Source organism: Euphorbia lathyris, chromosome 9 (assembly GCF_963576675.1).
Source record: "Euphorbia lathyris chromosome 9, ddEupLath1.1, whole genome shotgun sequence".
NCBI classification, from domain to species: domain Eukaryota; kingdom Viridiplantae; phylum Streptophyta; class Magnoliopsida; order Malpighiales; family Euphorbiaceae; genus Euphorbia; species Euphorbia lathyris.
The window spans coordinates 75,755,380-75,768,223 of record NC_088918.1 but is presented as its reverse complement, the minus strand read 5'-3'; the positions used below and the strand labels follow the sequence as shown (position 1 = coordinate 75,768,223).

General features: G+C 40.5%; 1 protein-coding gene across 1 annotated transcript; it reads left to right on the top strand.

The window, feature by feature from the left end:
- Positions 1–8,829: 8,829 nt before the first annotated feature.
- Positions 8,830–11,922, top strand: LOC136206941 (pentatricopeptide repeat-containing protein At1g63080, mitochondrial-like). Its single transcript, XM_065998151.1, has 2 exons — positions 8,830–10,580; positions 11,243–11,922. The coding sequence occupies exon 1, from the start codon at positions 8,874–8,876 to the stop codon at positions 10,557–10,559; it is 1,686 nt and encodes a 561-aa protein (XP_065854223.1). The 5' UTR covers positions 8,830–8,873; the 3' UTR covers positions 10,560–10,580; positions 11,243–11,922.
- The last annotated feature ends 922 nt before the right edge of the window (positions 11,923–12,844 follow it).

Here is a 12,844-nt window from a genome sequence, read left to right as displayed (position 1 = left end):
TCAAACAGAGAAACTATAATTCCCTAAGGGAATTTGTAGTCGCATTCAATGATATTCTGGTGCGGTTACAGAACCCAGATATCGTGAGCATTCGCAACATCATGGCGGATGGAACCACAGATTGGAGCATGCGGGAGGAAATCATCCGCAATAAACCACGCACAGTGGCTGAACTCATGAAGATAGCAAAAGAATTCATGGAAGTGGACGATGTTAACAGGGAGCATAGAGCTCAAACCCGGCGAGAAAGAGATGCGGCTAGATCCACCTCGGACAATCGCCGCCATCAAGGCCAAGCATATTCTAAGGGTAATCTGGTTCGAAAAAGCGATCGTTCCTTTAAAGGGGGGGGGATATCAAACACCATTGAACACGACTCGTCATGAGGTGTTACTTTGGATTGAGAAAAACCCTCTGAAAAAGGATGTGCAGTTTCCTGAGGCGAAAGGTCGAACCAATTTGGGGCGATATCCTAACAAATATTGCAGGTTCCACAGATTGAATGGCCATGACACGAACGATTGCTATGAATTGAAGAGGGAGATTGAAAAGCTGATTGAGAGGGGCAAACTGAATCAATTCATTAGAAAAGAAACGATTGATGAGAAAGCAACGCTCCCGCATGAGGTAGAAGCAAGGCCAGAAAAAAAGCAGAAAAAAGGGGTGATTAACGTGATAGCAGGCGGGATCTATGAGCCTCCAACAAAAAGGGCTCGCCGTGAACAGCGAAAAAGCAACACGCGTAGGGGGGATGCCCTCAATTACTCATTTGCGCGAATCACGGAGCCGCATGCGGATGCTTTGGTGATTACGATGGCCATTGAAGGATGGGACGTTAAGCGGGTCCTTATTGATACATGCAGTTCTTGCAATGTCATTACTCGAACTGCATTCAACAAGTTGGGAATTAACGACGAGCGAGTGGAACATACGTTCATGGATGTAACTGGTTTTGGAGGTCAATCCTCTCAAACAAGTGGACAGGTGGTGTTGGAGACAGAAATGGGCGACAAGAATCTAAAATGGCGAGGTGATCTAGAATTCGCAATTGTTGATCTCCCATTGGCCTACAACATAATTCTGGGGCGTCCGTTCCTGTTGGAAACGGAGTCGCTCATCTCAATGAAGCATTTGACATTGCATTTGCCAACACACCAAGGGCGAGTCATTGTTTAAGGGGATCAACTTATATCTCAATAAGCTTATACATTGTCACTTGAAACAAAGCCAGATGAAGAAGATAAAGTTGATGAGAAGTTGCCGGCTGAAGCGTTAGGAGAAACAGAACTGTTCACCATTTCAAATGACAAGAAAGTAAGGATAGCGGCAGGACTTCCAGAGGAAACGAAGAAAGCCATTACCGAGGTGTTGATCCAATGCGAGTCGGCATTCGCCGCTCCAGATGAAGTGCTGAAGGGGATAAGTCCAGAAATAGCAACCCATCGTTTCAATGTGGACAAAAGTGCAACCCCAGTACGACAGAAAAAGAGAGGACATGCTCCAGAGCGGCAGAAGGCGATTGAAAAAGCAGTGGCGGATTTGCTAAAATCAGATGCAATTCGAGAGGTCACCTATCCGGAATGGCTAGCCAATGTGGTGCTAGTCAAAAAGCCGAATGGAACGTACAGAATGTGCGTAGACTTTAAAGATCTGAATAAAGCTTGTCCGAAGGATATGTATCCGCTACCTAACATTGATATATTGGTAGATGGGACTACGGGATTTGAAGCTTTATCATTCACCGATGTGAAATCCAGTTACCACCAGATACCAATGGAGAAGGCGAATGAGATCAAGACGTCATTCATAACTCATCAGGCAACTTATTGCTTCAAAGTGATGCCCTTTGGACTGAAAAATGCGGGAGCAACCTATCAACGGATGATGAACAAAATATTTTCAGACAAATCAGGCGAGAACTTCTCGATCTATGTAGATGACATGATCATTAAAAGCAAGAAGATGCAAGACCACCCGCAAGATATTAAAGAAATCCTGGAAGTGCTGATCAAATATGGCCTCAAATTGAACCCAGAGAAATGCACGTTTGGGGCAAGAGTAGGAAAGTTCCTGGGTTTCATTGTTAGCGGCAAAGGAGTTGAGGCGAATCCTGAGAAGGTTAAAGCAGTGATGGAGATGAAGACACCGAGGAACATAAGAGAAGTACAGAGACTGAACGGGCGGTTGGTGGCATTAGGGCGATTCATATCATGCTCAGCTAGGAGATGTCTACCTTTCTACAATGCCATCAAAAAATCTAAGTCCTTTGAATGGACGCCGGATTGTCAAGAAGCATTTGAGGGGATAAAGCGATTGCTATGCTATCCGCCCTTGATGAGCAGGCCAGAGGATGGAGAAGATTTATTTCTTTATGTATCCATCACCAGTATGGCGATATGCACGGTGATTGATGGAGTTCCAATGCGAAAGGTACTACAGAAACCTGACGCATACTATCATTGTGAGAACTGGAATTCCAATGCGAAAGGTACTACAGAAACCTGACGCATCCGGCCGATTAATGGAGTGGTCAATTCGGTTGGGAGAGTTCGATATTCGCTACGAAGGAAGACCAGCTCTAAAAAGTCAAGTACTTGCCGATTTCGTGAATGAGTTCACGTGGGATGAAGACGAATGTCCAAAAGCACAAAAAGAAGAATGGAGTATGTTCACAAATGGGGCATTGTCCACAGATGGAGCTGGACTGGGAGTCGTCATTAAGGGACCGGATGTTATTCGCATGTACTATGCGGCAAAGTTAACATTCGAAACTACCAATAATGTCGCGGAGTATGAAGCAATGATATGCGGATTGAAGTTGCTTAATGAACTTACGCCAGAAAGAGTGGTCATCTACAGCGATTCTAAACTCATGATAAATCAGATCACAAAAAATTATCTGGTGAAACAGGAGGATCTGGTCAAGTACCATCAGGTGGTCGGCAGACTGACGCAGGAGTTAACAAACAAGGGAGTCGTCTGGGAAATGGTGCATGTTCCGAGAGGCCAGAACACAAAGGCTGACGAGTTGGCAAAAGCAGCAGCGAGTAGAGAACCATGGAGTCAAAAAGCATGCAATTTGGAAATAAGGTCAGCACCAGCATTCAAAGTCGATCAGATTATGGTCATCGAAGAGCTGGAAGATGATGAAGATTGGCGGATGCCCATCCGCCAATATCTGGAACATGGAGATTTTCCGGTTGATAAAAGCTTATCCAGGAAACTAATTGGGCAGTCAGCGAGATACTCAATTCGAGATGGAACTTTATACCGAAAATCATATACATGTCCATGGTTGAAATGTATTAGCCGCAATGAAGGAGACTATGTACTGCGAGAACTCCATGAAGGAATTTGTGGCGCACATGAAGCATCCGCGGCGTTGGCAAGAAAAGTCAAGTTGATGGGATATTATTGGCCAAAGGTGGTGGAGGATTCCCAAAAGATGGTAGCGGAATGTCACAGCTGTCAAATCCATACGAATGAAAAGCATGTTCCCAGAGCCGAACAAGTCACTATAATGACGGCGTGGCTATTCGCAACATGGGGGATCGATATAGTGGGCCCGTTCCCAGAAACGACAAAGAAAAGGAAGTACTTGATAGTCGCAGTCGACCACTTCAGCAAATGGGTAGAAGCGGAGGCAGTAACTGCTCAAACACCTGAGCGAATGATCGAGTTCTTACGAGAGAACATTATCATACGGTTTGGAATCCCACAAACGCTTATAACTGATAATGGCACCCAGTTCAACTGTGTAAAATTCAAAGCATATTGCGAAAGCATGGGGATCAGAAATCATTTTTCTTCTGTAAATCATCCCCAATCGAATGGTATGACAGAGGTTACCAACAAGGCCATGATTCAGGGAATCAAGAAGCGGCTAGGCGATAAAAAAAACATGTTGGGCGGATGAGATACCTCATATGCTATGGGCATACAGAACTTCTGTAAAGGCAGCAACAGGCGAAACACCTTTCTCGCTGGTTTATGGAGCTGAAGCAGTCCTGCTTGTTGAAATCAAGTCGCCTACAGATCGGATAATTTATTATTGTGACACCCAAAATCCTATCAACATTAGAGATGCATTGGATTCGGTAGAAGAACGAAGAGAAAAAGCTTACATGCAAATGGCAGTATACCGCAATAGAATCAAGAAGTATCATGACAGAAGGGTGCGAAAGGTGATAATCAATGAGAGCGACTTGGTCTTGAAAAAAGTGGATAAAATACAATCTAGAGAAGGCAAAGGAAAATTAGGCGTCAACTGGCTCGGGCCTTACAGGGTATCCAAGAAGCTGGGACCATCGACTTTTGAACTAGAAGAAATGAGCGGAAAAAAGCTCCCGCGCACCTGGAATCTAGAAAATCTACGCCTATCTAAACAGGCCGAGTAGTTCAGGGAAATGACGAGTACTCTTTTTCCTTTTATGAGTTTTTCCCACTGGGTTTTCTGATAAAAGGTTTTAATGAGGCTTTGATCCCGCACAGTTTGTATACCCATGTAACAAGAAGTCTTTTTTCTTTATCAATAAAGATATTCAATTGTTGCATCATTCGCAAAACCTTATGTTTAATCTTAAACACACATAAATGTGTTGCCTATTAAAGAAAGGCGGATGCATGATTACGCATCATTCGCAAAACCTTATGATCAACCTTATGATTATTTTTGAAAGAAAAATTATAAGGCATAAAATTAAGCGAATAAACGAGTACTCAAAAAATTGCGAAAAGGGTCTGGCCACCCTAATGAAAACAAAACTAACTGCGAAAAATTACAAGTATGAAGTCGGCAAGAGGCAAGGGTCACATACGAAAATAACCGGCATTAAAGCGACGAAGGATAAAACAACAATTGCACATATATGAAAAGCGGCGGCAAGGTCGCTCGGTTGATATATATACTGGCAGTTTGTTATATACAACAGTTCGGATATAAATAAAATTATACTACAGTTTCTTCTCCTTCGCCTCTATTGCCCCCCTTCGCCTTCAGCGGCTCCTTCATCTTCTCCTGTGGGATGATCTGCTTCAAGCGAATCCCCAACAATCAAATCAGTAACCGCATCAGAGCGAGAAACATCTTGTTCAACGTGGGAAACATCTTGTGGTGCCCCTCCTTCTACGTTCTGATTTGGGATCTCACAGCTAATTGGAGAATCATGAAAACTCTGCCAATCCAGGAGAAGTACCTCATCCATATCAGCATCCTCGGCCTCCAACTTGTCCCATTTCTCAGCTAAATCCTTTTCAGGAATGGGAACCTTGGGGCGATTAAGTACATGATCTGGATGTCCATGCTCATAAGCCGCATGAATCCGCTCTCCATACCAATAGATGCGAGCACCATCTTCAGCTGTGATCTCCTCGGCCCTCCTCTTTTGCATCTCCAAGGCTTCCTTGGACGAATTCAGATCATCAATGACTTTCTGAAGCTCATCGGACTTCGCCTGGAGGGATTTGAGAGCTTCCTCCTTCTCGCTCATAGCCTTCTGACAAGCACCTTCAAGGACCTTTACTTTGCCTTGGACATCATCAAAAAGCGACTTCTGAGTCGCCAATTCAGTACCAAGGCTTTTCAACTCTCTAGCTCGTTCAGCATCCCTGCAGAGAGCACCCTCCGCGAAATTGATAATCTGCATATAAGACGATACGCGAATAAAAAGAGCGAATAAAGACATGCGCTTGAAGGATAGAACATAAGTGGAAAGCAATATACCTCTATAGCTCACTTCTCAATCCCCTCCATGGCAGTCGGAAGTGGCACCTGTTCGCGCACAGGAGAAGCGGAGGGAAGTCGTCCAAGGACATTGCATATGGAAGAAACAATGTCCCTACAGGAAAAGCTCACGGCTTTACCAAAGGTTCTGGTCCACCATCCGCTGATATCAGGAATCGGCTATGGATACACAAGGAGAAGGGTCAGGAGAACAGCGAAAACTGACAAGAGAAAATAAATAATGCAAGAAGAGCGAATAAATTATGATACCTCATGAAATGGGGGACCGCCCTTGGCTTTGGATGGAGTGGACGTAGATGTACCACCGACAGTCAAGGATACGGAGGTATTCTTCTTCCTAGGGCGAGAAGACTCCACATCCACATTACTCTTCCGCTTCCTATTTAAGGGAAGCTCCTCAGAAACAGAAGCGGGGCCCTGTGAAACGGAAGCAATTGGGGGGAAACCGCCTCAACAGAAGGAGTCGCCCCCACAGGAGAATTCGCCCCTGCAACAGAAGTTATTCCCGCCATCCGCCTCTTCCTTCTCGCCAGGGCTTTCGCTTCCCGATCTGCAGCGAGTTGAGATAAAGGATCACCCCTGCAAAGGGTTAAAAGAAATCATCAACTTGGAAATAAGTTAATAGTACCTTGTACAAAAACGCGATAAGGGATATAGACAACACGATCTCCCTCGCGGTAGGCAATCGCTACTCGGCTTCTTAGCATATGGAATGCCTGATCATATGTCCATACAAAAGGAGGAGTGCTCTTCAAGAACTTTATAATATCGGATTCGTCCTTGCTGGGGTAACCAAAGTTCAAACTCTTTACATTGGGTCGGCCCCAGCAGCGAAGAAAGTTTGGATTCCCTTCATGGAACTTAATGAAGAAATAGGACTTATCCCACTCGCGGATTTTGTTCGACTTCTCATCAAAGCCGTAGTAACCGCTCTGTCGGATGAAAGTAAAGTACTCCCCCGAACTCTTGAAATGATGAAGCTTAGAGAAAATCTTGAGCGAGAGGGGAACCTCCAGACAATCTATCAAAAATTTATCCAAGGTTAAGTCGGCCCATCCGTTGGGATGCAGTTGTCCGGGTGCGATTCCATAACCACCAAGGATGGAAGCAATCTCATCCGCCAGCGGATACGTGAAACCGCAGATAATCTGGGCGACAAAAATGGTGAAATACCCCTTTGGGTAGTCGCCCGACCCTCTATTCTCCCCGGGAATGATGGTTTCCAGACCTTGGAGCCAAGGATACTGCTCCCGCAAGTCATCAATCGTCTCGCGGCAAACTAGGCTTCCCAACCTGTCCTTTTTTGGTAATAAACGGGGAGTTGGGACAGGTGGTGGAATCAACTTCTTAGGGTCAAAACCTAGACCCTCATCAGTTGTATTCGCCAGATGGAGAAAATCGGCGGGATGGGAATCAGACCAAGGAGAGCTGGTTGAAACTTCATCAACCATCTCATCAACCTCATGAGACACCTCGCGAACGTAATTTTCGTCGAACGGTGCGAAATCGAGGTCAGGGTTCGACATATTAACGAAGAAAGACGAGCAGAAATAAGAAAATGGTCGAACGAGTTACAAGTTGCGGAAAGGAACACTTACATGTGAAAGAGAACACAGAGAAGAACGAACGCTAAAGGGTTGACGCCGGAGAAGAAATGACGGAGAACAAAGAACCACTTTCGAATTTTGAATATCCAGACAAAGACGAAGAGTCCCCTATAACATATGAAAAGACCCTAAAGGGCTCTTGCCAAACTAAGGGGGAGGCATGTGATGATCCGTGAAACCAAACCGGGCCGAATCATAAACACGGGCCCAACCTATACTTAGGCCCATGGTTCAAGATCAAACGGGCTCCGAATAAAGGAAGCGGGTAAAACGAGTAACCGCTCCGAAATCCTAAACGGAGCATTAAACCTCCCACTCAAAACAAACGAGACCACGTTTGTAGCCACGTAAGGGACGTGGCCTGGAAAGAGTAACCGCCCCCGGCGGTTACCTAGGAACACTTATAAAAAGGACATAGAAGCAAATGGGAAGGTACATTTTCACATCTTTTCCCCACAATACCAGTATCAATTTACCAACCTTCCCATAAAACTGACTTGATCGTCGGAGAGTTTTCCCGGAGATCCTGTCTCCGGTTCTGTTTTGCAGGTAACTGCGGCGAAGATCATCAAATCGAATCTAGCAAGTTATCAATATGCCATTTTTTTTCTATATATATCAAATATAATATGTTTTAACACCTAATTTAAAAGGTTTAAAAATAATGATTTTATTAGTTTAGTTCAAAATTGTGATTTGACATAGTTTTTCAAAAGTGAATTTCTATGTAAATTTCTCTTTGAATAATTTATCTATCCTTACTTTTTTTTTTTTGAAATAATTTATCTAACCTTACTATTATGTAATTAACTCTAATATTTTTACATGAAAGCACGATAGACTCGGCCCAAGCCCGACCCAACTTGATTCATGACCATGTTATATATATATATATATATATATATATATATATATATATGGGATAAAGATAAAAAAACACGAGATAAGTTATTCCATGTTTGTTTGAGAGATAGAAGAGTGAGACTCATGAGGAATAAATCTTTTATCCCTCAAATCCTATACCCAAGAGGAGATTGTATAAGGATGTGAGATAAGGATAAAAAAACACGAGATAGGTTATCTCGTATTTGTTTGGGAGATAGAAGAATGAGACTTATAGGAATAAGCATCTTATACCTCAAATCTTATATCCAATAGGGGTGGTATAAAAATGTGAGATAAACTCATACGATTTTGATACGATGAAAAAGTCAATTTTATCTTTTAAATTAATGTTATGTAGTTTAAATAAGATTAAAATGGTAAAATGTATTATTTTATCCCTATTCATACCAAACATTGAATAATAATTATTGACTATTATATTTTTATCTTTATACCAACCATTTATCTTTATCAGAATCCGAAAGTTATTTAATTTAAGAAAATGAATCATAAAAAAAAAAAAAAAAAAGTTAAATGCAACCCCAAAAGAGAAGACTTAAAAAGGGCGAGTTTAACATTCTAATCAGAATCCCCAATTTTCTCAATTTTGTTATTCAGATCATCAGATCAGATCCACAATGCTCACCATCACCTCCAGACGCCTTCTTCTTTCTTCCTTTTCTCCATTTCATCACATTACGCCTTTCATTTCTCCCCTCCATACTAGTTACTCTGCTGCTGACCTCAATGAACTTATCTCTTCCTTCCATAAGCTTCTTCGCAGCAAGCCCCGGCCATCCGTAATTGAGTTCAATAAATTGTCGTCTTCCCTGGTGAAGATGGATCAATTTCAGACTGTCATTTCTTTGTCCAACCAGATGGAATTGGTGAGTATTAAACCTGATGTTTATACTTGTAACATCTTAATTAATTGCTTCTCCCGTTTAGATCGTGTGGATTTGGGGTTTTCTATTCTCGGTAAAATTTTGAAGCTTGGTTTTCAACCTGACCTTGTAACCTTCAATACTTTAATCAATGGTTTATGTAGAGATGCTAAAATTGGTCATGCAGTAGATTTGTTTGATAAAATAGTAGCTATGGGTCATCAACCTAACGTGCGTACTTACACTATGATTGTGAATGGTCTATGTAAAATTGGAAAATTGCATGTGGCTATGGGTTTGCTCAAAAGAATGGCGGAGAAAGGTTGTGAGCCTGATGTGGTGACATACAGTGCCATTATTGATGGTTTTTGCAAGCGTAACCAAGTTGATGAAGCATTTGATCTTTTCAAAGAGATTAAAAGTCAAGGAATTTTGCCTGATGTTGTAACTCACACTTCACTAATTCATGGTCTTTGCTATTCAAGTAAGTGGAAGGAAGCTTCTGCGTTGTTCGAAGAAATGTTGGATAGGAATATAGCACCAAATGTAGTGACTTTCAGTGCATTAGTAGATGAACTTTGCAAAGATGGAATGATAATGAAAGCCCAATCTATAGTCAGCAAAATGATTCAAACGGGTGTTGAGCCTAATGTCGTTACATATAGTTCATTAATAGATGGATATGGCCTACATGAAAAAATGCATCTAGCAAGGAAAGTGTTTGATGTGATGATGAGAAAGGGTTGCCATCCTGATGTCCATACTTATAGCATCTTGATCAATTGGTATTGTAAGAAGAAATGTATTTACAAGGCAAAGCAACTTCTATACGAAATGTCTTCTAGAGGTTTAGTTCCTGATCATTATGTTTATAGTTCTCTTATATATGGCTTATGTCATACAAGAAGACCTTGGGAAGCACTCAAGTTTCTGAAAGATGCGTGTGCAAGTGGCTACCTCTCGAATGTAGTAACGTACTCAGCTTTGGTACATGGCTTTTGTGAAAACGGGCATCTTGATGTAGCATTATCCTTATTTCATGAAATGCAAGTGGCCAAATTGAAGCCTGATATAGCCGCATACAATATCATAATTGAAGGCATGTGCAAAGCTGGAAGGTTTAAGGATGTAAAGAAATTGTTGTCTGGACTTTTTATTGATCGATTGCAGCCTACAGTTTACACATATACTATAATAATTGATGGACTTAGCAAGAGAGGATTCCTAAATGAAGCATACCAGATCTTCAAAAATATGGAAAACAGTGTCTGCTCGCCAGATAATTGTTCTTATAATGTGATGATTCATGGATTTCTTCGTTCCAAGGATTTAGCCAAGGCAACAGAGCTTATTCGTGACATGCGTGGCAAGGGCTTCTCTGCAGATAACACCACATTGATGTTGGTAGCTGAGAATAAAGCCATTGTGAAATTACTATAAAAAGTCTTCGTGTATATCAAGGTGAGTGATGAGTTGAAATTTACATTTATTACACCTGCTTACAAATTATGTTTTATTGATACTCCAACTCAATTTATTTTAGTATGACTACAAAAGTGTAAAGAGTCGGTCAAAATACGTAGGTAGTTTGTGCTAGGGATAGAGATTCCTGCGGTGGATGAGAATTTTTATGAAAAAGTGTGTGATTTCTTTGATAAGTTGATCAGCTTTGTCAAATGGTTTTAATCTCTAAAATAGCAATGTTAGAATAGAATGTGAGGATACTAATGTTAAACAAAGCGGTCATCAATTGCTTAAAATTTTCTTTCATTTGCATGATAGTTGAGCATCTAGTGTTATTTTCAAGCTACGAAATGAGTTTATGATACTTATTTCCCCTGCATATGATTACATGATTTCTGATCTTGATTTAAGCTTTCTAAAATAAGCATAAGTAATAATAGTAAACAGTTATTATCAATCTATAAACAAGATGATGTGTACCAAAAAGAGGCAATCAAATTTTAGTTTCCAGGATTTCTTAAGGCTTAGATTATTTTTAAGGGTGTATTGTTGCGATCTTAAATGTTTGTACCTGTTAAAATAAAGAACAAATCTATCAAAAATATTTCATACAGTGAATTCCTCTAATTAATGTAGCTTTATTCGGGTATATATTTCAGGTGTTGGCTGTATTGGACTTTTTTATCTTTAATCCCTTGTAACTATAAGTTGTGTTAGTTCTTGAAGAAAAGAAGAAACAAAATTTGTAAACGGAGACCTTTCTAGCACAATGGGGGCTTCCTGTTGCAGTAACATCTCTTATATGGCGGAGGAGCTCAAAAGGCAAGAGTATTTACATAAGAAGAGCTGGAAAGTGTTGCAGACAACTGCAACTATAGCAGATTTCCCGGCCAGGAAGTGGCTGCGACACTGTTTATAAAGGAATGCTACCGGACAGTAGCATAATTGCTGCGGAGTGATCAAGAACTATTGCCAATGGCTCACAGTAAAGTTCACATATTGCTAGTTTAAATTTCTGTTAATCATGAAAGATATCTGCCTTTCATGTTATCTTTTAATCATTTACTTTGTGTGGTTATCTTAGAGTGTTACTTCCTTACTTGCAAGTGCTGTAGAATTGAGTTGGTTATAATTTGGAGCATGTAACTTGTTTGTTTGTTCGAATTTTGTTTTCTATCATCTTTGTCATTAGATGTAATTTATAGAGAAAATGATGGCTCATTATGCATCTGATGATACCTTATGGCTGAAACTGAAAGTACCCATGGGAAGTTCTGCTTCTTTTGCTACCTCATTTAAGCTATGTATTAATTAATACTTAGTTTTGTTCTATTTCAATGATGGCTCATTATGCATCTGATGATACCTTATGGCTGAAACTGAAAGTACCCATTGGAAACTCTTCATGACATGCGTTTCCCCCCGTTTCCAGCAGATGTGGGAAAGGGAAATTCTCGTTTCCGTAATTACCCAAAATTTGAAATGTGTCTATTTCCATTAAAATTTTGGAAATTTAAACTTTCTATTCTGCAATTCCTATTCAGTCTAAGATTAGAAAAATTGAAACTTCCTATCATGCACTTCTACAACTTATGCTGTTCTGCTTTTGTGTGTTCGCTATTATGCAATCGTGTTATTCTGCTGGCTGGTCATCATCAGAGTCAAAACTAGTAGCCAAATGAGCTTGTGACGGTTTTGCAGGCTTCTTTTACTTGAACAATTTAGGGAAGCCATGTAGTTGAATTCGAGTATCTTTGATATGTCCACTTGTTTTGTTTCTTTCTCCAAACTTCTTGCTAATATGTGCAAAATTCTTAGCCCCGCAATGGCTACTTGAAAATGATCAGGATTTGTGTTCTGATTTTGAGTTATAAAGCTGCTCTGCTGTTGATAAATATATTTATATAGATCAGAGTTTCATCTATTTGATATTAGTAAATTTAGAATAGGAACTGCTTGATAGTAGAGATAACATATCCATATATGTTCAGCAACTTGACAATATGAATAAATTTAGGTTAAAATTTCAGATTTGGAACTGCTTATAAAATTGGTGTTATTTTATGATTTTTTATATATGTTTATGAGTCACAAAGGGTTAGCAAATAAACGCCTCTGATGATTTACATTCAATGTGTAAGTAGAGAAAATAGTTCTTTTAAGATATTTTCAGGTAATCCATCATTGTAGAGGTGATGTAGATAATATTCAAACAACTTCAATTCTTGAACTTTTTTATTTTAATTTGAGTCCATTTTTAG